This window comes from Pundamilia nyererei, unplaced genomic scaffold (genome assembly GCF_000239375.1).
Source record: "Pundamilia nyererei isolate P.nyererei 1_Seehausen unplaced genomic scaffold, PunNye1.0 scaffold00110, whole genome shotgun sequence".
Classification (NCBI taxonomy): domain Eukaryota; kingdom Metazoa; phylum Chordata; class Actinopteri; order Cichliformes; family Cichlidae; genus Pundamilia; species Pundamilia nyererei.
The window spans coordinates 1,101,914-1,125,486 of record NW_005187511.1 but is presented as its reverse complement, the minus strand read 5'-3'; the positions used below and the strand labels follow the sequence as shown (position 1 = coordinate 1,125,486).

The window sequence follows — 23,573 nt, the reverse complement described above, 5'->3', positions numbered from 1 at the left end:
TACAACTGACCCACGTTACAACTATCCCTGGTCTCCCCTACTGCGCTACTATCCAAAATAATACCACATGTAACAGTGATACGCTGAATTAAAGGTGGTACACCGTGTTCTAAGCTCTCACTTAGCAGCAGGTATGCATATAGTTTTGGTTTCATTAGACTACTGCTTCTGTCACCAGAGAAGGTTTCTTTAACCAGGAGAATGATACACTAATAATCAAATTAGCCACAAGAAGCACCAACTTTCTTTGACATACCTCATTACACTGAAACAGGTTTTGAAAAATTTCAAAGGACTGCAGAGTAGACAAAGTGAGCTTTCATGAATTAAAAGAAACTCATACATAAATACACAAAAGTCACTATTCTCAAACAATAGAATGAAAGGACAGTAACAAATGGAGATAGAGGTGTATATATAACAGCCCCCTGACGACACACAGTGGTGAACAACAAAGACTTGAACTAAAACCCAGCATCAGGATTCACACCAACAGTGCCTTCATTCGTCGGGAGAAGCTGCAGATCTTCCTGTGAACACTTTGCGCAGTAATAATGAAAATGAAAGCTACAGTGTGGGTCTACGATGCTGCCATGCACCGAAACTGCTTCGTTGCACACATTCTTTGATTCAGTAAATTTTAAGATCTCATCAGTGCTTTCATTTCCACTTCCAGCCAGTTTACACCACATCATAATGGAATGCAAAAAATATTTGTGTTTTTTAGGTCTTCATTTCCTTTTACTTCAGTGCCTGTAAGCTGTCTGTCTTTTCATGATTCATAGCTAAAGTTGCAGTGGAAGCAAGTGGAAAAAAGGAAGAAGCTCAGTTAAATAAAAAACAGCAACACTTCCATTGCTTATTTGTGATAATTGGTAACTAAGTGAATGACGCTCATGCTGTGAGTAACTCTTTCTGTTACTGCCGTCTCATCTTGGGCAGTAAGTCCAGTGCTGTCAAGCAGGTAAACCATTAAAAGCGCATTCACACCACACATTCCTCACATTTCAATGAAAATCATGGCCACGATCACCTTCCATCAACTACAGAGGAACTGGATGGACCAGCTTGTCTCCACGACGACCTGCTGCTACAGACAGACTTTTTTTCTTTTTTTTTCTTTTTTTAAAGGACCGACTGGTTTTCTGGACAGCAATAAAATAAAAACAATCAATTAAAGCATTGTGCCAAAACTGCGCTTACATAACTACATTCTATATTTTAATGCGTATATTCCTCATCCTGTCATTTATACAAAATACTTAAGTTAAATCTGGCCCTACACTATGTGAAAGCTACCTTATTATCCTTTATTTATCCAGGTGAAAAGTCTCATTGAGATTTAAATCTCATTTCATATCTTATGTTTACCAAAAAAAAGCAACTCAAGCATGCCTCAGAGAAAAAAAACAACTTATGTTTGTGCAACAGTTACATTAAGCAGAGTTACTTACTTAACGCATACATTGCCAGAGCTTAGTGTGCAAAATGAAGTGAGTTCTGTGAAATCTTAAGTTAAATTCAGTTAATATGCCTGAGTTTATTTCATGTAAAAGTACATCAACGCTGGAAAAGTGATTCACAGAGGCCTACGTTGTATATTTTAAAATCCAATCCAATCCAACTTTATTTATAAAGCACTTTAAAATACCCAGCACAGGACAAAGTGCGGTACAGTAAATAAATTAAGAACAATAGAATAAAACAAAACAGTAGAAAATAAAATACATAATACACAAAAATTAAAACAGCCCTATATTTAAAAACAAGATAAAACAGCATAGAATAAACTAAAACAACCAAAATGAAAATAAACTAAAACCAACATCTCACAAAGTGTCAAAGGCCAGGGTGAAGAGATGGGTTTTCAGGAGTGATTTAAAAAACAGGCCTGTCTAATCTCTAAAGGCAGATCGTTCCACAGTTTGGGAGCTGCTACAGCAAAAGCACGATCTCTAAGTTTAGTCTCAGTCCTGGGTACATTCAGCTGATCAGCTGACCTGAGAGAGCAGGTGGGCGTTTAAGGCGCAGCTCAGAGAGATAAGATGGGGCTAGGCCATGGAGGGCTTTAAAAGCCAATAAGAGAATTTTAAAATGAACCCTAAAAGGAGTGGACAGCCAGTGAAGTGAAGCTGAAATAGGGGAAATGTTCTCAAACCTTTGAGTGCCAGTTAAAAGACGAGCTGCAGCATTTTGCATCCTCTGTAAATGAGTAATGTATGAAGTACTGACCCCTATATAAAGTGCATTACAGTAATCCAGATCAGGTGCTAACAAAGGCGTGGATAACTGTCTCAAAGTGCTGCTGTGAAATAACTGGCTTTATTTTAACCAGCTGCCTAAGCTGAAAGAAGCTTTAATCCAACTGTCAAGCTTCAGTTCAGAGTCCACTTTGACTCCCAGGTTTGTGACAGTTGGCTTATTATACTGGGCCAAGGTATCTAAAAATACATTGGGGGTCTCAGTGGGGCTACCAAAAACCATCACCTCAGTCTTTTTGTCATTAAATTTTTAAAGGTTAAGAGACATCCAACCCTAATGTCATCAAGACACTGAAGTAATGGCTGTATGGAATATGTGCCTTTTTTCTTTAGAGGGACATAGATCTGACAGTCATTAGCATAGAGATGAAATGCAATGCCATGTTTTCTCAGTATAGAACCAAGAGGGACCAGATACAAAGAAAAGAGGAGGGGCTCTAGAACTGAGCCCTGTGGGACACCACACAAGAGAGGAGCGGAGGGCGACACATGGTCACAGAGACAGACACAAAAAGTTCACCCAGCCAAGCAGGACCTGAACCACTCCAGTGCTGTGCCCCTAATGCCCACCCGGTGCTCCAAACAAGAGAGTAAAATGGCACAATCCACTGTATCAAACGCAGCCATCAAATCTAAAAGCACATGAACAACACAGTTCCCAGCGTCAGTAGCTAAAAATATGTCATTAAAAACTTGGAAATTGGAAAACGTCTAAATCATTTTCCAGGAATGTCATTAATTAGCTGTGAGCTATCTTTTCAAGAATTCTGGAAAGAAAAGGTAGTTTGGAGATAGGCTTGTAATTTGCAAAAATTGCAGGATCAAGAGCAGGTTTTTTAATCAGGGGTTTGACTAGAGCATGTTTAAAATCTTTAGGGCATCAAACTAACATCAGACTGTGTTTTACCAGCTCAAGAACCAAAGGTCCAACTGCTGGTAACACCTCTTTTAAGAGTCGAGGAGGGACATCCTTGGAGACCCTGCAGGCTTAAAACGACCAAAAATCTCCTTTAAAGAGAAGAGAGTCACGGGCTCAAACCTGTCAAAGACAGCAGCACAGGAAGTAGAGACTGAGGGGTCATGAAGGAGAGATTTGAGACCTGTGGAGGAGACCTTCACAATAAAAAAGTGTAAAATATTTTCACAGGCTGCAGGCGAGTGCTCGATACAGTCAGTATGTGGTAAGAGTACTATGAGGTCTTTAAGGTAAGAGCTCTATATGTTGAGTGACAGGGATCTAAGTTATTGTGTTAGTTGTACTTCTCTAGATTGTAGCTGCTGTTGGATATCTATTGAAACCTTTCTTTAAATTTAACATTTGAAAGAGAGAACCTTGAAGATGAGCACCGAGGCATCAATCAGTTCATCTGTTTCAGCAGCTAAATCTTAACACAAAAACACCAGAAAACATATCAAATAGTGAAAGGAATCAGCAACAACAAAACACAGCTAAGTGTTGGACTCTATTATCATATACAGTCTCCTGTTTTTAGAAGCACAAAATGATGTGGACAACCTGAAGTGGTTTTAAATGTAAGGTCTGTGGGACAGTTTGAAGTGTAGAACCCATGGACATTACCAAGTGCTGTGTTTCCTTCACTGAGATGCTCCGTTAGGCCTTTTACTGCAGCTACCTTCAGCTGCTGCATTCAGTTTTGAATCTAATAAATAAAAAGCACGCTCTTTGGGGCTGGAATCAGATAGCCGACTTGGCAACTGAAGAATATCCCATTTCTTTGCCCTGAGAAACTATTTCTTTTTTTCCTTTTGTGTCATCATTCACTCACACTGTGAAATACTGTGTGCACAGTTTTGCGGCATTTGGCTGAATTTGAGCAGAGAGTATAACCCTGTAAACTTCACAATCCACCCTGCTACGTCTATCAGCAGTCACATGATTAATAAACGCTAATGACCTTGCTCCACTGGTTCCATTTAAGAGTGTACATGACTGCTGATTTGGCCACTCCTTTTTCTGTTTCTCAGACTGGTTTATTTTGATTGTTCAGCCTAATGATGGCTTTCTTTACTTACATGGACATGTCTTTGGACCACATGTTTAGAATTCCAGTTAACAATAGCAACTGAAAGTTCAAGACCTGAAATCAACTCCAGATCTTTTATCTGATTAGTTAGTTTGAAATAACAAGTAAGCAGGCTTTACTTGACCTTGAAACAGTTTATCACTTAATTGTCTGAGTACTTCTGAGAACGATGTATCTCCAATAGTTAACTCAGAAATTTAAACCCACTGAATTAAAGCTGAAAGTCGGCACTCCAATTAGATATTGATTATCTGGTCTAAAATCCACTGTGGTGGTGCACAGAAAAATGTATCATTGTCCAAAAATTAATGTATCTAACTGTGTCTGTTGCTGGATGACATGAAAATAAAATGTCAATTTTAAACCACATCATGTACTTAGTTATTGTAATGCTCGGTCAAATTGAAGGCCTAAACTTTATCTCAACACTATTGTCAGAAAATCAGAATATTTTTTATCAAGAATTTTATGTTTACTCATTATAATTTCTCCATTTTTAAGCTTACTGGAGTGAGTTTACTATAATGCACTTTAGACCAATCAAGTACATTATTAATATACTGATAACACAGTATATTAATAACACACAGTAACTGCAGCTTTGAATTGACTATATGAGCACCACAAATTAAATCCTTCTAAAATGTTATGAAATACAAAGTAAAAAGTATAAAGTGTTTTATAAAACTGAATATCAGTGTAAAGGAAACATACTTCTACAAATTATTACTCTGCTACCAGCTGTAATCAACCCCAAATTGTTGTTAAACTGTTGATGCAGAGTAGATAAAATGCTGTTACAGGGTTACTTTAAGGGGTTAGCTCGGCTCATCTGTTTAAGACTTTTGACCCCTTTTAGCCAAAATCAAATTTATGAGTATCCTGCTTCCACGTTTCTCATCCTTCACTATCCTCAAGAAAGTCACACCAAGGAATGAAGGTTTTCCTTCAGTAATATCAAAGATTTATTTAAGATTAAAAACATGCATTTATCACACAAATGTAATGTTCCAACGTGAGCTAATAGCTAACTGAACAATTATCCAGAGGGTTGAATATAACTCCTGTGATTTGTTTTGTTCAAGCACCTTGCATACATTAATGGAGAGAAAGAGTTGATTACTTTTACAACACGTTATAGTGCCATTATATCTTTGCTTTATCTATATTAGACTTTATTTTAGCTTCCACACACCATAGCATTTTTAAAACTTCAATTACTGTGATTTATGTTGTTCTTTAATAATGTTTGTTTTATATTTCTATGTCAGAAATGTATTTTAGGTCTACCTGTAAATCACATGTGACACATTTTTGCTTCAAAGTGGAAACTATGAGGACATTATGATGCCTATACCTTGTGATGGAAATATGTTTTTCTTTCCTTGTTTTTTATGGCAGGCTCGTCTGTCACTCTGGTTCCTGTCTCAGCTTGTCTAACAGAAAGCTGAATGAACACATAGAGTAAGAATCTTTAAGTGACAAATGTCTTTCTTCAGTCACTCTCTGACTGGATCACCAATGTGACTGAAACAGGAATGAAGAAATTTTTTTTTATGATTTCAGTTCAGTGCAGTTTGGTTTTATTTATGTAGTAAAAGTTATTCTTACAATTTAAGTCCAAAACGTTGTGCTGACGGATTTATTTTATTTACTCCTTCTTCCCAACTGCTATCAGACTCCTGAACAGCTGACCTACCTCAACTGCAATTTGCACATCAGGACAATTTGCACACTAAGTTCACTTTGCACATTAAGCTCCTTTGTATATCCTTTGACATTAACAACTGCTTAACTCACTTGTCTTCATTTACTTATTCATCTTTCACTATTTTTTTTATCCTTTTTTACCTTATTTATCTTAATATCTTGTCTTATTTTTTTTATCCTTATTTATGTTGTTCCTTCAACCCTACCTAACTTGGCATTTGTGTATGGACAACAAAGAAAGAATTTCATTGCACAGAGAAATGCTATTTCTTCTGCACACATGACAATAAACACTTTGAATCTTTGAATCTTGAAAAAAAATGGAAGGAAGGAAAAAGGAAGAGATACTATTGAAATAGGACTTCTTTTTAATTTTAAGATATCTTAGGGATATCTGCTTAAATTTCTGTACACTGGCAGAAAGAGGAGTTTCACTGGTCCGGCTCACATGAGATCATCATGTGCTGTATGTGGCCTACAATGTAAAATGATTTTGACACCCCTGCTAACAGAGCAATTAGACAAGCCCCTATGAGCAAGCACTTGGTGACAGTGGGGAGAAAAAAAACCCTTTTACCAGGATCAGAGAGGGACAGCCAGAGGATAATAAGCTACTGTGAGGTCTTTAAGATATGATGGCGCCTGATCATTCAAGAATTTGTATCTGAAGACAAGGATTCTAAATTTGATTCTGAATGTAAGAGAAATCCAGTAGTGAAGTTAAGTCAATATGGGAGAATAATCAACAATTGTGCAGCCTACCAGTAATAAATACATAAACTAGTTTTTCAGCATCACTCTGAGACAGGATGTTTCTAATTTTAGACATATTGCGCAAAAGAATGAAGGCAGTTCTACATATTTGTATAATGTGCTCACTGAACCAAATATCCTGGTCATAAATTACTCCAAGATTCCTCACAGTGGTATTGAAGGCAAAGGTAATATTTTTTAAAGTAAGGCAGAGTACAGCGACCTCAATTTTGTTTAAATTTAGAAGCAAGAAATTATAGGCTATCAAGGTTTTTGTGTTTTCAAGACAGGCCTGAAGTTTAATTAGTTGACGTGTATCAACTTCATGCATATCTCCAAAAAGTTGATTCTGTTCATCTGGACGTAGCGTTTTGTGGGACAAACGTTTCATCTCATGGCCATGGATCAGTGGTCTTTGGTCAGTGGTTGTTGATCAATGGTCATGAGAATTTGCATAATTAAGATTATAGAACTGACCATCCAGCCCATTGTTCCTTCAGTTGGCTGGTTTCAGTCATTATGCAATTGTACTGTTTATAAGATTGGGGAAACCTGCAGTCAGCTGAGACTGAAGAAGTCACTTGGATGAGTGACAAAACGTTTCTCCCACAAAACACTACGTCCAGATGAACAGAATCAACTTTTTTGGAGATTTACTTTCCCGGATGATTGAGAATGCATCAAGACGAAACTTCATGCATAGATAAAGCTGGATATCATCTGCATAGCCATGAAAACGTATATAGTTATCTATCAGCCAGATTAAATTCAGGCCACTGCAGCGCAGTTCCTTTAATACCAAGTGTGTGTTCTAATCTCAGTAGTAGCGTTTTATGGTCAGTACTGGTACTGAACACTGCACTGAGATCTACCAGGGCAAGCACAGAGATGAGTCCATTATAAAAGGATGTAAAAAGATCACTTGTAACCTTCACTAGTGCCGTTTCTGTGAAACTCTTCAAATAAACCATTCCTTTGTAAACAGTCAGTTAGGCCTAACTTTTTAATAGCTGCTCTTCTAGAATTTTTGATCTAAAAAGGAAGGTTACCATAAACAATGGTTTTACTTTGATAATTGGTTTTATTTTATTTTTCAGACTTTAAACTATATTCATATGTCATAACAATTGTTTTAGGTGCACATGCAAGACACACAGATAGGGAAATAATTAATCATGTACATAAAAGCAGCAACAGCACACTATAAAATACCCCGTTGCAGGTGAAATGGTACTCAAGCAAAAGTGCTGTCACAGCGAGTGAGAAGAGCCGTGTGAAAAAAAAAGGAAAAAGAGGATCCAAGCGCAGGCAGTCGTGAAGGTCTGAAGGTGATTTATTGACACAAAAATATAGAGAGGCAAACGACAAAACGGAGAACTAAACTATACTGGGACAACTAAACTACAGAGCATGGAGCATGGAGCATGGAGCTGGAGCTGAAGCTGAAGCAAGGTGGACGCCGGTACAAGATGGTGACGGCAGGGAACACACAGACGGACCAGCAACTACAAGGACAGAGGACACGACTTAAATACACACAGAGAAACACAGGGGAATCACACACAGGTGGTGGACACAGCTGGGAATAATCAACAAGACCAGACAGAGGTAAAACTGAACACACTCACATGAGACGCAGGCCTTCACAATAAAACAGGAAACGAGAACACTACACCAAGACGCAGACCTGACAGACAGACAGACAGACAGAATGACACATGGAACTTGAACTAAACTAAACGTGAGATACAACCGAGAACAAATCCTTAAACATGAATAAACAGAAACATAGAATTCTAATAATAATAATCATTATAATAATAATACTCATAGCGCCTAAAACCACAACAAACATTAAAAAATAAATTAATCAATTAAAACTCAAAATACTGGGTCGAAACTGACCCAGAACCGTGACAAGTGCAATCAGCAAAATGTACTCTATTAAATGTAAAATCACCGGGAGATAGAAGGAGCCCTTTCAGTATTAGTCTACATCCTTAAAGAGAACCCGTTTATTTAATGTTGTGGCTTTTAATTCATTTTGAATGATTTAATCAAGCACACTTTACAATCTCATTATTAGGTTTATACATTTCTTGGATCAAATTTTTAAGCATAAGCAAAAAATAAAATAAAATAAAATAGGATACTAAAATGTTTCGACGTGTTCACATGCTTTGTTTTATTTTACTCTTTGTTTACATTTATGACCATAATAGCAGTGACCTACATGCAATAAACCCCTGTTGTCTTTTTTGATTAAGATGCTATTAAAGTTCACCCGCGTTCCTGAGCATTTTAATGTGATCACTTCGTCCCAGATTTAGAGATACAGGTAGACCAGTGCGCTAAAGCTCGGATGCGGATGGCAGACTCATCAAACAGTGAGAGTACAGGCCATTAACGTAAGCAAACCTGTGATTAAAGGACCTGATTCTTTCCACAGGTGAGGTTTGCGCTGGAATGTAAGGAGAGCCGAGGGCCTCACCTGCTGCTGCTGTACAGTCAGAAACAGGGAGGCACAATGAAAGGCGAGTGGGCGGGGTTTGCTCCATTTTCTCTGTCTGTCTGAGAAGTTTGCACCAAATCACTGGAGTCAGGTGTACCTGGAGAAACGCCGTCATTCAGAGCAGCACGTTTGCGGTTTATCCCGGATTTACCTGCCGGCGAGAATGCGCCAATGATCCGCTGAAGCCGAGAATCGTAGCTACGCATCAACTAATCAATAACAATGAAGAAGGGGTCGCTGAATTTTCTGGGTCGAAAGAATCATTCTCTTTTCGACACCAATGTCAAAATGCAGGAGATGGGTGAGTAGAGTCTAGTGCGGTCTGTTTATAAGAGCAGGTATCTACGCCTACAGCGAAGAGCAGCACGACCTTTGGACTTGGTGTTGCAATAGGACACATATGTTTCCACCAAGCTCCAAACTTTAGACGTGCTGACAGGAGTGAATCCTTCAGGTGCTTTAAACAAGTAGCAGCAGGTGTCATCTATGAATTTTGTTCGGTGTTTTTAACAAAAGTAAATCCATATTTTAAATCCAAGAGTCTGGGTCCTCTTCAGACTGTGTTCACTTTGATCCAAGTTAAGATTTCTCAGACAAAACTGAAGTTTTCATCTAGAATAGCTAAATGTGTACCTTGGGTGTATTTCATATGAGTCAGCTACTCTTAGACATACAATCCATGGTGTTATAGATGAAAACAGAAATCTGTTACCGGTACTTTTATTTACCTGACACAAACAAATTCACTCTTCTGGCCACAACAATGCATAACAGCATATTTCCATAGTACAACAGCTGGGCAAGCTCCATCTGCTGAGCAAGAGTGTGTGATGCAGTTTAAAGCCTTAAAAAAAGGAAACACAAGTTAATAGCTTAATAATAAAAATATTACTTTCACACACTGATATCAGTTTACTGATAAGCTCTAAGTGACATTAGTGGAATTTGACTAGTGAAAGCAGAAAAGGAGAGGGCAATTTCTATGCAAAGCTGCAACACAGGAGAGATCATTTGCCTATTTAAATCAGAAAGGGGCGCAATAAGAAAAACGAATCATTTGCTTAGACTGGTTTAATACTGCAGCCAATTCATTCTGTAGTTCCCACATTTTTCTGAAATGACACAGAAGTGCATAAAAGCTATGAGGACCTACACCCTGTGACTACTGGGAATAGGTGGGAAAACAGTTCCCTTTCCTTGTCTATTATGACAGGCTCCTCTGTCACGCTGCTTCTTGTATCTGCTTTTGTAATAGAAAGCTAAATGAACACATAGAGTAAGAATCTTCAAGTGGCAAGTGTCTTTCAGCAGTCAGTGTCATACTGGAACAAAGGAATGTGTGACTTCTAGGTTTACGTTCTCAAATCATCAGTTTCCCAGGAATGTTATTGCTTGTCTTCCACATCTGAAAATGACTATGGTCATGTTTCGGGTCTCTTCCTCGGTGCACTTTTAAGTCATCATTGAGTGTCTTGTGTCATCCCGTGACTTAGATACATACAGAAAAACCAGGCTTTTCCACTGACATGAAAGACAAATGCGACTGGTCTCTTAACCACTTTGACTTAAGAATGGACGATCATTGTGTGGCACTGTTTGTTTAAAGAACAAAGGGTTATGCAACATAAAAGCAGCAACATTTGGCTGCATGTTATGAAGCTCCTCTCAAAGAGTGAACACAGTTAAAGCGAGTTTGTTCCCCCAAGAATAAACCTTGAATTCATTCTTCCAGGCTTTGCGACAGATAAACTATTTACGTCTGGCTATATGATAAACATTGTGGTGTTGTACAGCAAGCAGAAGGTGGTGCAATGGATTTCAGTTGGCACCATAACTGTTTTCCCTTAAACACAATGGTGGACTTTAAATGAAGACTGCAATCATCGGCTCAGTTGTGCGTAGCTATTTTGTTGTCAACAACCAACGGCCACACAGCAGATTATTAGGCTGACTGACAGCTACTTAGAGGACACTTGGATGCACACAGTATCTCATTACCTGCACACTGCAAGTGTACGACATCATTGTTTTGGCCTTGACTGGCAGATTAATGATGGAGATTTGATTAGTAATTTAATAGCTGAATCAATTCAATTGAACTTGCTTTGCTACCAGAACTTGCTTTGCTGGATATTAATGATCTACTTTTTTCTTTTTCACAGACAATGTAGAGTTGGTCCTGGGGTCATCTGCAACTCATGAGTCAGGGACTGCAAGTGTGCGAGCTAGACCCACAGTGAAGCATGGTGCTGTGAGTATCTCTGTGAAACCATGTGGTTCACATCAATTTTTACGTTCATTACCCAGTTTCTGAAATTGAAATGACATGTTTTACGTGTCTCCTGTCTCTCTACCCTCACCATAATCAGTCACAGCAGATGGCTGCCTCTCTCAGAGCCTGCCAGAGGCTTCTTCCTGTTAAAAGGGAGTTTTTCCTTCCCACTGACACCAACTACTTGCTAATAGGGGGTCATCTGATTACTGGGGTTTTCCCTGTATTACTGTCGGGTCTTTACCTTACAATGTAAAGCCCTTTGGGGCAACTGTTGTGATTTGACACTACATAAAATGGAATTTAATGAATAAGATTTGCATGTGAACAGCTCCACCATTTTATTCAGTCTCAAACCCTGCGCCTGCAGATGCAAATGAACTGATAGCTGACAGTTTAGTGTTCAAAGAGTTTATTTACTCGTGCAATCTGATGTGTGACATGGTCCGCACAGTAAAAGTCTCCACAGAGAGATCTCGACTTATTTTCTTCCAGTATCTCATGTGGGAGTGATAATGCTCATTTCTTTTTTTAGAATGACATGAAATATGACTATAAAAAAACGACATATCTCACAGCGATGCTGTCACAACAGGTAATTTGCAGAAAACATGATCAATGATCTTCTGCAGGTCACATCACACTGCGCACAAAAGCTACAGCTGCCAAAGTTGCCATAAGACATTAGAGCAAGTCAATTACAATTTAGTCTTGCACTTAAAGTCTCCCATTGCATTGTCATGTTGCAGACAAAAATGCAAAGCTCATCTGAGCACTTGGTTCACACACCTCAGCTCAGTGTTTTCTGGGAGTGTTCTGTGAATGTGTCTGTGGCATGTGGATGCGGCACACCCTGCAGCACATGGGCAGGACAGCTCTGAGCGCTGCGACAGATGAACGTGAGTCATAGCGCGGAGAAAAGGCGAGATGGAATCAAACTGGATCATACGCTGTCTTTAATGGCACGCCCTCGCTCCGTGATGCAGTTTTCATACCTTTCCAAATAGCTACGCAACTGGGATTATTAGCAAAAGAGGGTGTTATTCAAGGTGTGATATATCTTTTAGGACAGCAGCTGCCTGAAACTGAAGATTTTTATTCTTATCTATTGATGCTGATTTAATTCATTACTGCATACAATCAGCATGGCTGAAACGTGGTATAAGGGGAGCTCTTAGGGCATAAATTGAGTCCAGTTAAAAATTTCCTTGTTGCTTTCCTCCTCAAATGGTCTGCAGCAGACTAAGATCAAAAGGATACAGCTGTTATGTATTCCTGGACTGAATATCTGCCCATTTGAAGGACATATAACTTTCCAAGTTTCTTAGATTTGTATTGTGTCAACACAGTCTCTATTTATTTGGTGTCGTAGAGAGAACAGCAACGTACTTTCCATAACTCTTCCTCTATTTTGCCCCTCTTGCCTACAACATAAAACACCCATGTATCTAAGTAACACGCAGTTTTCTCAGCCAGGCCCATCTTAGACAATGTGATGAATAATAGGTGTATCCTCTGATTCACCAAATATTTCTCATCACTCAAGTATGCAAACGTGTTTTCTTTTATTTTTTTAAACCTCTAGCTGTTTTATGTTGAAGAAGCCTAAAGGTTAGACATGTACCTAAGTTGCTGCAAAGCAGTCTGACATATTTAGTACTTAATTTTGTGAACATAAGGCACCGTAAACCACCATCATAGAATTTTCACGTAACAGCACATTGAAATGATTTTGGCAGCTACTTCAGTTCTGCTGAGGCCAAAAATGCTGCAAGCATTGGACAGGCCAACCTGTTTTCAAGGAACACTGAGAGCTGATATAGTTGAGAACTGGTTTGTGCACCTCAAGACCAAATACTTGCCAGACAAAAATCTCTGTACATACAGGCTACAGTATATAGCTTTATCTCAATTTTACTGTTGATCTTTGTCTCTTGTGTTAAGAGGTTTGAAAAATCAAGTCTGATGGTGTTTAATTTTCTTCCCTCGCAGTCCTTGTCTGAGAGTTTCCAAGGCTTTGCTGTCCCAATGCCGAAAGTCCCTCTCCTGCCCCCTGTCAATGGTCCAAAGACCAACGGTTCAGGTGAGCATCTAGCTACCTTCCAATATGTACTTTAGGTTTAACTTGACTAAAAGGCAAGAATCCCATTAATTAGACCCTAAAAAGTCCACATAACTTGTGGGGCTTTTGCTCAGACTCGGTTGATGGATCACAGCAATCAAAATAAAGAGGAAAAAAAGGAGGGCAGGTTAATGTTTGCTCGGGCATTGCTCAATAACTCCCCCTGAAAATGTCCAAACGGTCATACCAGATGCCAAATATATTTACATAATGGGAGTGTTAGCATTCTCAATAATAAGTGGAAACCATTTACTTCTTTTATTTCCTTTTTTAACAATTCTAAATTTATGTAAGAAAGCTGAATTTAAAGCTTTATAAAGAATTTTCTTATTCTTTATAATCGTTTCTGCCTCTTTAATAATATTCTTATTATTGCATATTATATGCACAAATGAATTGCACTCTTTAAATGAAACAGACGGATTTCAATTTTAGTCTCTTATTTATGCAGCAAGTTTGCATATTTGAATACTGTGTCTGTTTCTGCAAAAACCTTTCTCATTTGTCCTGTCTTCTCATCCACAGTTGGTTGGGATCCGTTGTCCAATGGCTCCATTACTTCAGTGCCTAACCTTGATAAAGGGGAAATATTTGTTCCTCCTCCTCCTTCTGTAGCACCTCCACCACCTCCAAGTGAATGGATTCCACCTCCACCAGACTTCCTGGGTGACTTAAACACTCTAGACCTAGCAACCATACAGCCTCCTTCCATGCCCGCACCAAACCCTCCTTCAGTAGAACCAAAGGATTTATCCTTCCTAAAACCACCACCAATGGCTCCACCAAAGCCTCTATCTACCACTTCTACTGGCTCTCCATCATCCATACCCATCTCTAGTCCACCATCAGCTCAAGTTCCAGAGCATCCAAAATTTGCCGCCCCACAGCCCCCTACTGAAAGGCAACAGAAGACTCAGAAGAAACCTCCTCCAAAGCCCATTAGAATTTCCTCAGTCTCCAACTCTGACTCCCCCCCACAGACTCCTGCACCACCACCCCCTGTGCAGACACCCACATTGTCCACTTTCAATCCCCAAAACACAGCAAAGGTTAACACTGCTCCTAAGACCTCATTTCTCAATGTGTTTGAAGACCGTGACAAAAAACCTAAGCACATGTTACTCCTGGAAGATTCCGGGTCTTCCAGCTCTGGCCCTGTTCTCGTCAAGGTGGACGGTAATGCTCCCAAAGTGCCTACACTATCTAAACCAGTTCCCATTGTAAAGGAGCTGGAGGAGAATTTACAAGTTGCCCAACCTTCTGAATCTACCCTATTTGAGCAAAAGACAGTGACTAAGACAGAGACTAAGACAAAGGCTAAAACAGAGACAATTTCAGTGCAACCAGAAATAACCAAACCAGTACAGCCACCGCCTCAGAAGTCTCTACAGCTTGATGAAGTTGACAATACTCAGATTAATTTAGAGACAAGCAAGGACAAACTTGGAGAGAACCAAGGTCCAAAAGCAGAAAGTCCAAAAGCAGAAAATCCTAGAGAGTACCAAAGTCCAGCCCCAGTCAAACCTGGAGAGTACCAAAGTCCAGCCCCAGTCAAACCTGGAGAGTACCAAAGTCCAACCCCAGTCAAACCTGTACGGTATCAAAATCCAAACCAGAAATACAGTCCGATATTGGATCACAAACTACGTAACCTGAAAGGAAGTGAAACCCACGGAGCACGAGACGGGCATGCAGCTTCTCCGCTGGCTCTTCTAAAGGCAGCTAAAGAAAGAGAGAAAAACAGAACGACGCACTCTGTTTCACAGGAAAACAGTGGAAAGAACAGTGAGCAGCCAAGTATTCACTCAAGTGACCTTTCAAGTTCTGGCTCTTCAACTGTAAAACTGACAGAAAAAATATTACAGGAGACTCCAAAATCCTTCAGTCCAGTAGACCGTCCACAAACAAATGATGCTCCTGAAACTTCAAGCAGTCATGCCCTGGTCAATGGTCAGGCACCATCTACCAGTCCAGCTCTCAACAGGATCATAGAAACCCCTGCTGTTAGCAAAAAAGCAGAGGAGAGACAAAAGGCATATCAAAGCAGCTCACTGTCTCAGACTCCACAACCTGAGGGCAATAAAGATGGGTTCAGCATGCCATTACTGCCTCCACCACCAGAGTTTGATGATTTAAGCAAGATTATGGACCTGCCACCTTCCATCATTCCACCGGACCCTCCCACAAAAAAGGCACCGTCACCACCTGTAACCTCTCTTTCCCCTGCCTCAGTTCAGTATCCTTTGAATAAGACACAACCCTCTGCAGGTCCTCCCTCTTCAGTGCCACCTCCTCCTCTGAAGACAGCACCTACAGCTTCCATTCCACCTCCTCCTCTGAAGACAGCACCTTCAGCTTCAATTCCACCTCCTCCTCTGAATACAGCACCTCCCTCTTCAATTCCACCTCCTCCTCTGAATACAGCACCTTCAGCTTCAATTCCACCTCCTCCTCTGAAGACAGCACCTCCAGCTTCAATTCCACCTCCTCCTCTGAAGACAGCACCTCCAGCTTCAGTTCCACCTCCTCCTCTGAATACAGCACCTCCAGCTTCAATTCCACCTCCTCCTCCTCTGAACCACCCACCTCCTAATGTCCAACCAAAGACACAAGTCCAGACAAAACCCAAGCCAGACTCCACTCAGCCAGCACGCACTCTGGAACAAAGACATTTTGATCTCCAGTGCATCCTAAAAAAGAAGCTGGAGGAAATGGCCCCCAAAATTTCCCACCAAAAGGAAGATGTAGAGCCTTCCTCTGATGAATGGGAGTCCAATGACCAGCTCAAATCACCAACTACCAAATATCACCAGAAAGCAGCAACTCTGGACATGAGGGAGCTGCAGCGTAAAGTGAACAAAAAATATCCAGATAACTCGCCAACAAAAGCTTTGACCAGGTAAGACTGTCATGCTCAAATGTCACACATTGACTTTTTAAGATGCCAAAACTCACTGGTTGGCTAATATATTCATACATAAAATGTTCTTCTTTTCAGCAATGGGCCGAAGTCTAAATATCAACATGGTATGACTTTCACAGTTCGGCCTGGAACCAAAAATCCTATTACTTATCATGAGTAGCGGAGATTATTATAGGGTCTTTCGATTCTTGGACATGTTGAGACCTTCAACACAGACTATGGGACACAACGTGTGTGAAACTACACTTTTATCAGCAGCAGCGTGGACCACAGCTGAAAAAGAAGGCTTCACACAGGTTATTTACACACTGGGTAGCAAATATGTTAAGAATGCCTGTTGACAAAGGACTGCCGAATCATAAAGACAAACACTACACAGTCACTGTCAAATGGTGTTTTCTTTTCCATTGTGTCACAGTCAGAAAGAACGTTTTAAACATTTGTGTAGTTGCTGCTAATTATTTAGTCTTAAGCTATATTTTGCTATATGTTGACTTTTTAACCATAGCTTTGGGTAATGTTATTGTATAGGAAAACTCCATTAATATTCAAATAAAAAAAGTTAAGTTTTTTAAAAGTCTTTTATAAAACAATGAGAAATTTTAATTGTAAAATATAGTAATTTGGAGCATAACTGTTATTATTTCATGCTGTAATTACCTGCCAAATAATGGGAAATGTTCTTTCACTGTTACATCTCGATTATGAAAGTCTTATGGCGCAAAGTAGTAGGGGTCTAGTGTGATTCTCACATTTATCCCAAAAAATCCTTTATGGTTTGTATTGGATTTTCTATACTACTACGATAAAGAGTGTTAATCTAGTTACGTATACATTGTTATTGATGGAGATATCAATTTGTATAATATGAAAATCGCATTTGGACATTGCAAGATGTAGTTATATGTACATGTTAAAGTTGTATATAGAAAGTCATCAAATTAAGACATTCAACTCTAAGTAGGAAATAAATGTAACAAATTGCTGAGTACACATGGCTTGCATGTGTACTCAATTGTATGTAAAAACACTGCAGTGATTTGCATCATCCTAGTAATTAAAGCTTTTAGCTGTGGCTCAGAATGTAAGTGCAGATTTAATATACTGGTAAATTCCCAGGGTGCAGTATTGTTTAGTTTGTGGCTTTAGTTTGTTGTTAGGTGGTTGCTAGACAGTGTGACATCATCGTAATATGTCATGCTTAGTTTTTGGGATATAAATTATGTGTTACTGTTGTGAAATTAAAATGATACAATACTTTTATAAGGCTCTTGTAGGTGCATAAAAGCTACAAATGTGTCATTGTGCCACATTGTCAGGTGGCTGCTAGGCAACATGATGACCTCATAATATTTTATATAAACAAGAATTGTCAGGGCCCCATGAAGAACCTGTGTGCCAACTCCAGATCATGTAGGAGCTTGTGTGCAAACAGATTTTTTTGTATTAAAGTAAGATATAAGCTAGCTGAAGAACTGGTTTAAGTTTTTTTTTCCCTCCTAAGAATTGTCCCAAATAGCATCACGCAATTAATTCCAAATAATTCCAAGATTCTGCTAACGAAGAAATTTAGATTTAATTATTAGGCGTTTTTTGTGGTTGTTGACGCAAATAACCAAAACACATCAAGGCACATGTAATTCATCAGACCTCCATGAAAGGCCTTAAATGTATCAAAAGTTATAGATCATTATTATCTACATCAGACCTCACATTGACACTGTTAGTGAATGACTGGGGTCTGCGTCAGCCACATCCTTACCAACACAGTGGTTTATATTTACAGGGCATGTGATCAAAAAGTTCCACCAATAAAATAAGAAACATACTCAATTTAGCTACTATGCTACTCAAGATGGTTTCCTTCATCGCTTCTCCGGGGCTGCCATTGCTTCTGCTATTTATTTTTATTTTTAGATGGCTTCACTGAAGTCCCACCCCATGTGTTGAAATGTCTTCTGCGTCAAAGCGAACCATTCTTGATCTGGAAGATTTAAGAGTGGTTGGTCTGAGGTCGAGCATTTTTGTCCTGTTTCCCCCCCCCTATATTTACTGGGTAAAACACCATCACTGTCAGTGCACAGTTGTACTGTAACATCCTGAGGTTTAACAGGGTAAGCATTCTTTTCAAATAAAAAACTTTCACTCACAACCAAGTTGCATTTCCTTCTACTATTGTCCTTTTCCACAAAATGAATTTCCAAGTTAAAAGCCTAACAGGAATTCCAAGTATCAACTCCAAAATAGCTGCAGTGCTGGAAGCAGTGCAGAGGTGCATAAGGACATGACCTTGAAGGAGGGGGTTGAGGTTTATGGCTTTTCGGGGAAGAGGAACTTATTGACTGCACTTTGTGTATCCTTGAAAACTCCTCTTATTCCCACTACCTCACAGTAGTAACAGTTTATCATATCTGATCTCAGTAAACACAAAGAACACACCAAATGATGCCACTGATAACATTAAGTTACCTTTAATGTAAAATTCTGCAATACAAATGTGCTGCTTTGATGCAGTTACACAAAGACAAACTATACAGTATGAAAGAAGTGGATAGTGAGGCTGTGATGTGATTAGTAGTCATAGAGAGAATAAAAATATGGACGCAGCTATCTGGTCAGAAAAATTAATCAAATGAAGTCAAAGTGCTATAAGCCTACATTTGATGTGAAGACCACCTAAGGGCGAAAGCTGCAGTTGCAAAAAGACTCTCCTACAGAATTCCTCCTATACCCTTCAATAGCTCACTTAGTGGCTAACGACGTGTCAATCGCGTCACTAGCCAATGACTAAGCCTTTTAGATCAGACCGGCCCCTCTGTAGAATGTCCATTTTTTACAACCAAGATGGGGACAGCAGAAACGCTCATCACTATGTAACTAGGTCCATTTTATGCTCTCTATGTTAGTAATGCACAAAAACCACGACTAGGAGAGCAGAATTCCCAATATTGTGCAGTTTTTGGGGGCTAAATTAAGGTGAGAGCTTTCAATAGATTTTCATTTCTGCAAAATGACACCTCAGGAATGAGGGGAGAGTAGTGAGGGGAAAACAGTGCTTTCCTTCAGTGCATTTCCAACTGATCGGTCTAAGAAGAGGAACTGGGAATGCCATCAGCTGGACCCACTTTATGGTGAAGCACAAGATGATCCCAGCCTACTGTTGTGAGGGTGGAGGAGCCATTGTGAAGCCAGCTCACACCTTTGACATAGTCCTGGTGCCGCCGGTCTCGGAGTCTACAAACAAATATGTGATTAGTGTTTTTAATAATACAACAAACTAAATGCTTTCAGCATGAAGTACAAGCACTCACATTTCTCGCAGTTCAGAGTCCATAACAGCAACGCTACAGTCATCACTAACAGAGGCTAGCAAGGGTGTGCTGGGAAGAAAAGGAAGACGTCAGAATTTTGTAAAAGAGCAATAAAGCCAAAGGTGAGATCGTGACACACTTTACATTTACCTGTGTGTGGAGAAGGCCAGCCCATTAACTCTACGGCTGTGAACGTTCTCCACCTGAGACGGCTCCGATCCCAGGAAATCTTTCACAGTCACCCTGCCGAGCTCATCGCCTGAGACACGATGAGAGTGAAAGAAAAAAAAAGGAAATCAACTTTTTCTCAATTAAACTCAGCTTTTAATCAAATGTGACCAAGTGCAGCGTCTTACCAAAAGCAATGGTGCTTCTGTGGTGAGGGTGCCAAGCTAGAGAAGTAGGGGAGCAGCTAGGTGACTCTACATCTGAGGCAAAACAAAAACAGAAACTGAGAATGCGCTTGCCATCTGTTTATAGGCTCTCTTGGAAATATGTCAGTGTCATTACTTACACAGGACATTCTGTGTAAGTAATGACACTGACATATTTCCAAGAGAGCCTATAAACAGATTCCAGGAACAATAAGACAAATTCCTTCTTTAATCATCCAGACAAAAATCAAACACTAGGTAGCTAATTAGGTAATTAGGCACTCTATATAACTCTTTACCCCTTGAAAGTAACCCTTAAAGCTCTTTTGTGAACTGAGAGGTTTCTGTCATGTTTCAGGCCTGCTTATAGTACTAAATGATGGGATCTGGATCTAAAGTTAGTGAGGGTGGTTTCTGCCTATGCAGCCACTCCTGGACAAACCTGAAAACTACTATAATGGTCCTGAAATCACATCTTTATGGGTTTGGAGGTGTCAAAATCCATCATTCGGAGGACAGATAAAGTCTCCAAATGTGGGGGAAAAGTTAAGGCTCTGGATTTGGATTGATTACTTTGGTAATGGCTGCGTATTTGGAGGAATCAACTCCATTGCAGGTGCAATAGTCTTTACCTGCTAGGTATTAGTATATACTCCTATTTTAGCACATATACATTTTCAGAGTGAATGACTGCTGCATAGTGTGTGTACTGGCATAAATATGTAAACATAACTGTTTGTTTTGGAACAAATTTTACTCTCTGTCATACTTCATTTCCTGTGGAGCTCTTCCAAATCTCGACTATTCTTGAAGTAGTGTTTGGCAAAAGTGGTTATCAAAGCTTGGTGACGTAGCTTACCTATTCTTGATGCAGGTTTGTTGGGCTTCCTCCTGTCCCACAACAACACACGGCCGTCCTAAAGAAGGGGTGAGAAGAAGAAGTAGTTGAGTTTATCTGAATGATTGCAGCTCTGTGGTCCAAAAAATAAACCTCACTGACAAAAATGCAAACAACATGCTGATTAGTATCTTACTTGGCTACAGGAGAGAAACAGAGACTCATCTGTAGGACTGCAGGCAACACAAGTGACTGGCTGTGTGTGCACTGGCGGAAGAAAAAAACCAAGAACTGTTGAGTTAAACTTTTCATATCAATGACATTTATGACATTTTTGGCTTTTTAAAACCATTTTAATATAAAACTTTCCTTCAGCAATTAATCGTTCCAAAGAGTCAATAGGAATATGACACTGGGATAGTCTGGTAATGTCAGCAATAGAAAAAAAACCCTTGGTAAATTAATTAATCTAAAATCTATACATACAGGAATGCTACCAATAATAAACATTCTTTTCTTTTTCCACATTGAGGGGAAAAAAGCATTTTTGTAAGTTTTGTGCATTTCTGTATGAAGAACTGTTAAGATGATGCTTACCATTGTAGGTAGTGACAACCGTTTCCTGACTTAGATCCCAGACTTTAATTCTGTAATAATAAGCAAAGATGCACTTTAAGGGATGACAACTCAAAAATGTATTAAGCCAAAGTTTGAAACAAAAGCAATTAACATTGCTTCTGCTCTGTTGTGACAGGTGGAATGGTGTATGTATGTTCATGTAAAACAAGTCTAACCTGCAGTCCATGCTGCCAGTGACTGCAGCGGTTGCTCCAACCACGGGGCTTACTGTGGTGACAATATGGTCATGATCATGCTTGGTAAAGCGATTAACCAGTAGACATTCATCCTCTGCTAGTTCCCAGAGCTCCAAGGCACCTGCACAGAAAAATGAGGCCAGTTTCATACAAGCCTCAAGTGTGTGCTTGATTCATCTGCCATAAAAAACATTTCATTACCTGAATCTGACGCAACAATAATTCCCTTCTCTGACACCCATTTGACATCTGTGACACCAGCCTCAGTCTGCACACCAGCTTTGCAGAATCCCTCACTGGGGGCCTGGTCAGGGTCGCTGTAGATCCAAACAGATCCCTGCCAGCTTCTGCCAGAGAGGCTGGAGGCACCAAGTAGCAGGGTGCCATCTGTGGAGAAAACCCAACGAGAAAACCCTTCAAATATCTATATTTTCATTCATCGCCTGCCAGTTAAGATTACTCTGACTAGTATTCAACATAAAATGTTATTTATTTAACATTTCCAACGTAGGACTTGAACAGTTTAGCACAAATGTAAACACACTAATAATAACCAACTAGCGGCTCCACGTGTTTACACGTTAACCTTCAGCTAGCGCTCCTTTTCCCTACCTGCTCTGTATTGTGCCGCGCACAGGTGCCTCTCCATGCACGCTGGAGCATTGGGGGGTATGTCCCACCGGTTTTCCTTGGTCATGCTAGTATCCACGGAACTATTCATCCAGAAACCGCACTTTAAATGTTGATGAGATTTCCTAAACTTCTACAACACAACTCCTGCGTTAGCTAGCTAGTGCTACTGCAGAAATGCTGCAGGCTTTGTCTTTAGTTTATTTGGAAAATATTATTACTATCATTAATAGTACACAGTCGGTTTCTAAAAAAAAACACGATTAAGCCTGAATGCATGAAAAACGAGTCCGTAATTTTTTCGTTTCGCGAATGAATGACCGGGAGAAGCGCAACACATGGGACTATTAGCAAACACTTCCTGTCTGGTGTAGCTTTTTCTTCTTCTTCTTCTCCTTCTTCTTCTTCTTTTTGGCCGCATGCACAGTTCCAGACGTGTTACTGCCCTCTGCAGTATTATTAGGCTTATGCGGCCTCTTCAAAGGTTTAATGCTGTAACGTAATGCAGCACTGCCACCTGCAGTTACTATAGTTTTGTATTTCCATATCATGTTTTTATGTTTTTATTTATTTCGTTTTAACTTTTTGTTTTGAACTCTGTTTAGTTTCAGTTAATTTTCGGAGTGCGTTTGCTCATTTAGTTTGAGTTTCAGTGTTAGAAATTTTTTTGATGATAACTCATATTTATAACTTATGGATGGCAAATAACGCTGATGCCTTTTTTCTCCCTGTGGCAGAAACAAGTTTTTGTTGTAGCTTCTTTCTTCCGAAAAATAAGACATAATTCCAGCCTGTACTTTGATGTGAACTCCTATGTCAGTTAGTTAGTATGTTAGTTACAGACAAATCAGTCCGTGAGTTAATCTTTTCTTTTATTACATTCTTTCATTCCCAGGCTGATACAGCTAGCTACAGATACGAACTTCTAGATTCGCAATTCGGCAGATAGCCTATTTTGATGTTTATTTCACTTTTGTAATGCTCGTGCCGAGTCAACAGGAACATCA

The 23,573-nt window shown here is 39.6% G+C and overlaps 2 protein-coding genes across 2 annotated transcripts; one reads left to right on the top strand and one right to left on the bottom strand.

Annotated features, from left to right (window-relative positions):
* Positions 1-9,354: 9,354 nt before the first annotated feature.
* LOC102212834 (proline-rich extensin-like protein EPR1) lies at positions 9,355-17,861 on the top strand. The gene is made up of 5 exons (XM_005741399.1): positions 9,355-9,582; positions 11,444-11,532; positions 13,546-13,636; positions 14,201-16,574; positions 16,674-17,861. The coding sequence occupies exons 1-5, from the start codon at positions 9,504-9,506 to the stop codon at positions 16,756-16,758; spliced, it is 2,718 nt and encodes a 905-aa protein (XP_005741456.1). The 5' UTR covers positions 9,355-9,503; the 3' UTR covers positions 16,759-17,861.
* A 1,192-nt stretch (positions 17,862-19,053) lies between these two features.
* On the bottom strand, positions 19,054-22,987 carry wdr77 (WD repeat domain 77). The gene is made up of 10 exons (XM_005741398.1): positions 22,549-22,987; positions 22,138-22,323; positions 21,916-22,057; positions 21,719-21,768; positions 21,318-21,388; positions 21,143-21,200; positions 20,266-20,337; positions 20,060-20,168; positions 19,910-19,978; positions 19,054-19,832 (listed from the first exon to the last, which is right to left on the bottom strand). The coding sequence occupies exons 1-10, from the start codon at positions 22,655-22,657 to the stop codon at positions 19,685-19,687; spliced, it is 1,014 nt and encodes a 337-aa protein (XP_005741455.1). The 5' UTR covers positions 22,658-22,987; the 3' UTR covers positions 19,054-19,684.
* Between the last annotated feature and the right edge of the window lie 586 nt (positions 22,988-23,573).

Bases quoted from the DNA above. Each gene is read 5' to 3' on its own strand.
- LOC102212834 (XM_005741399.1), top strand. From the start codon at position 9,504: ATGAAGAAGGGGTCGCTGAATTTTCTGGGTCGAAAGAATCATTCTCTT. The intron at 9,583-11,443 runs GTGAGTAGAGTC...TCTTTTTCACAG, and splicing joins TGTCAAAATGCAGGAGATGG to ACAATGTAGAGTTGGTCCTG. The intron at 11,533-13,545 runs GTGAGTATCTCT...CTTCCCTCGCAG, and splicing joins CCACAGTGAAGCATGGTGCT to TCCTTGTCTGAGAGTTTCCA.
- wdr77 (XM_005741398.1), bottom strand. From the start codon at position 22,657: ATGAATAGTTCCGTGGATACTAGCATGACCAAGGAAAACCGGTGGGAC. The intron at 21,769-21,915 runs GTTAGACTTGTT...TTATTATTACAG, and splicing joins ACTGGCAGCATGGACTGCAG to AATTAAAGTCTGGGATCTAA. The intron at 19,833-19,909 runs GTGAGTGCTTGT...ATTTGTTTGTAG, and splicing joins GACTCTGAACTGCGAGAAAT to ACTCCGAGACCGGCGGCACC.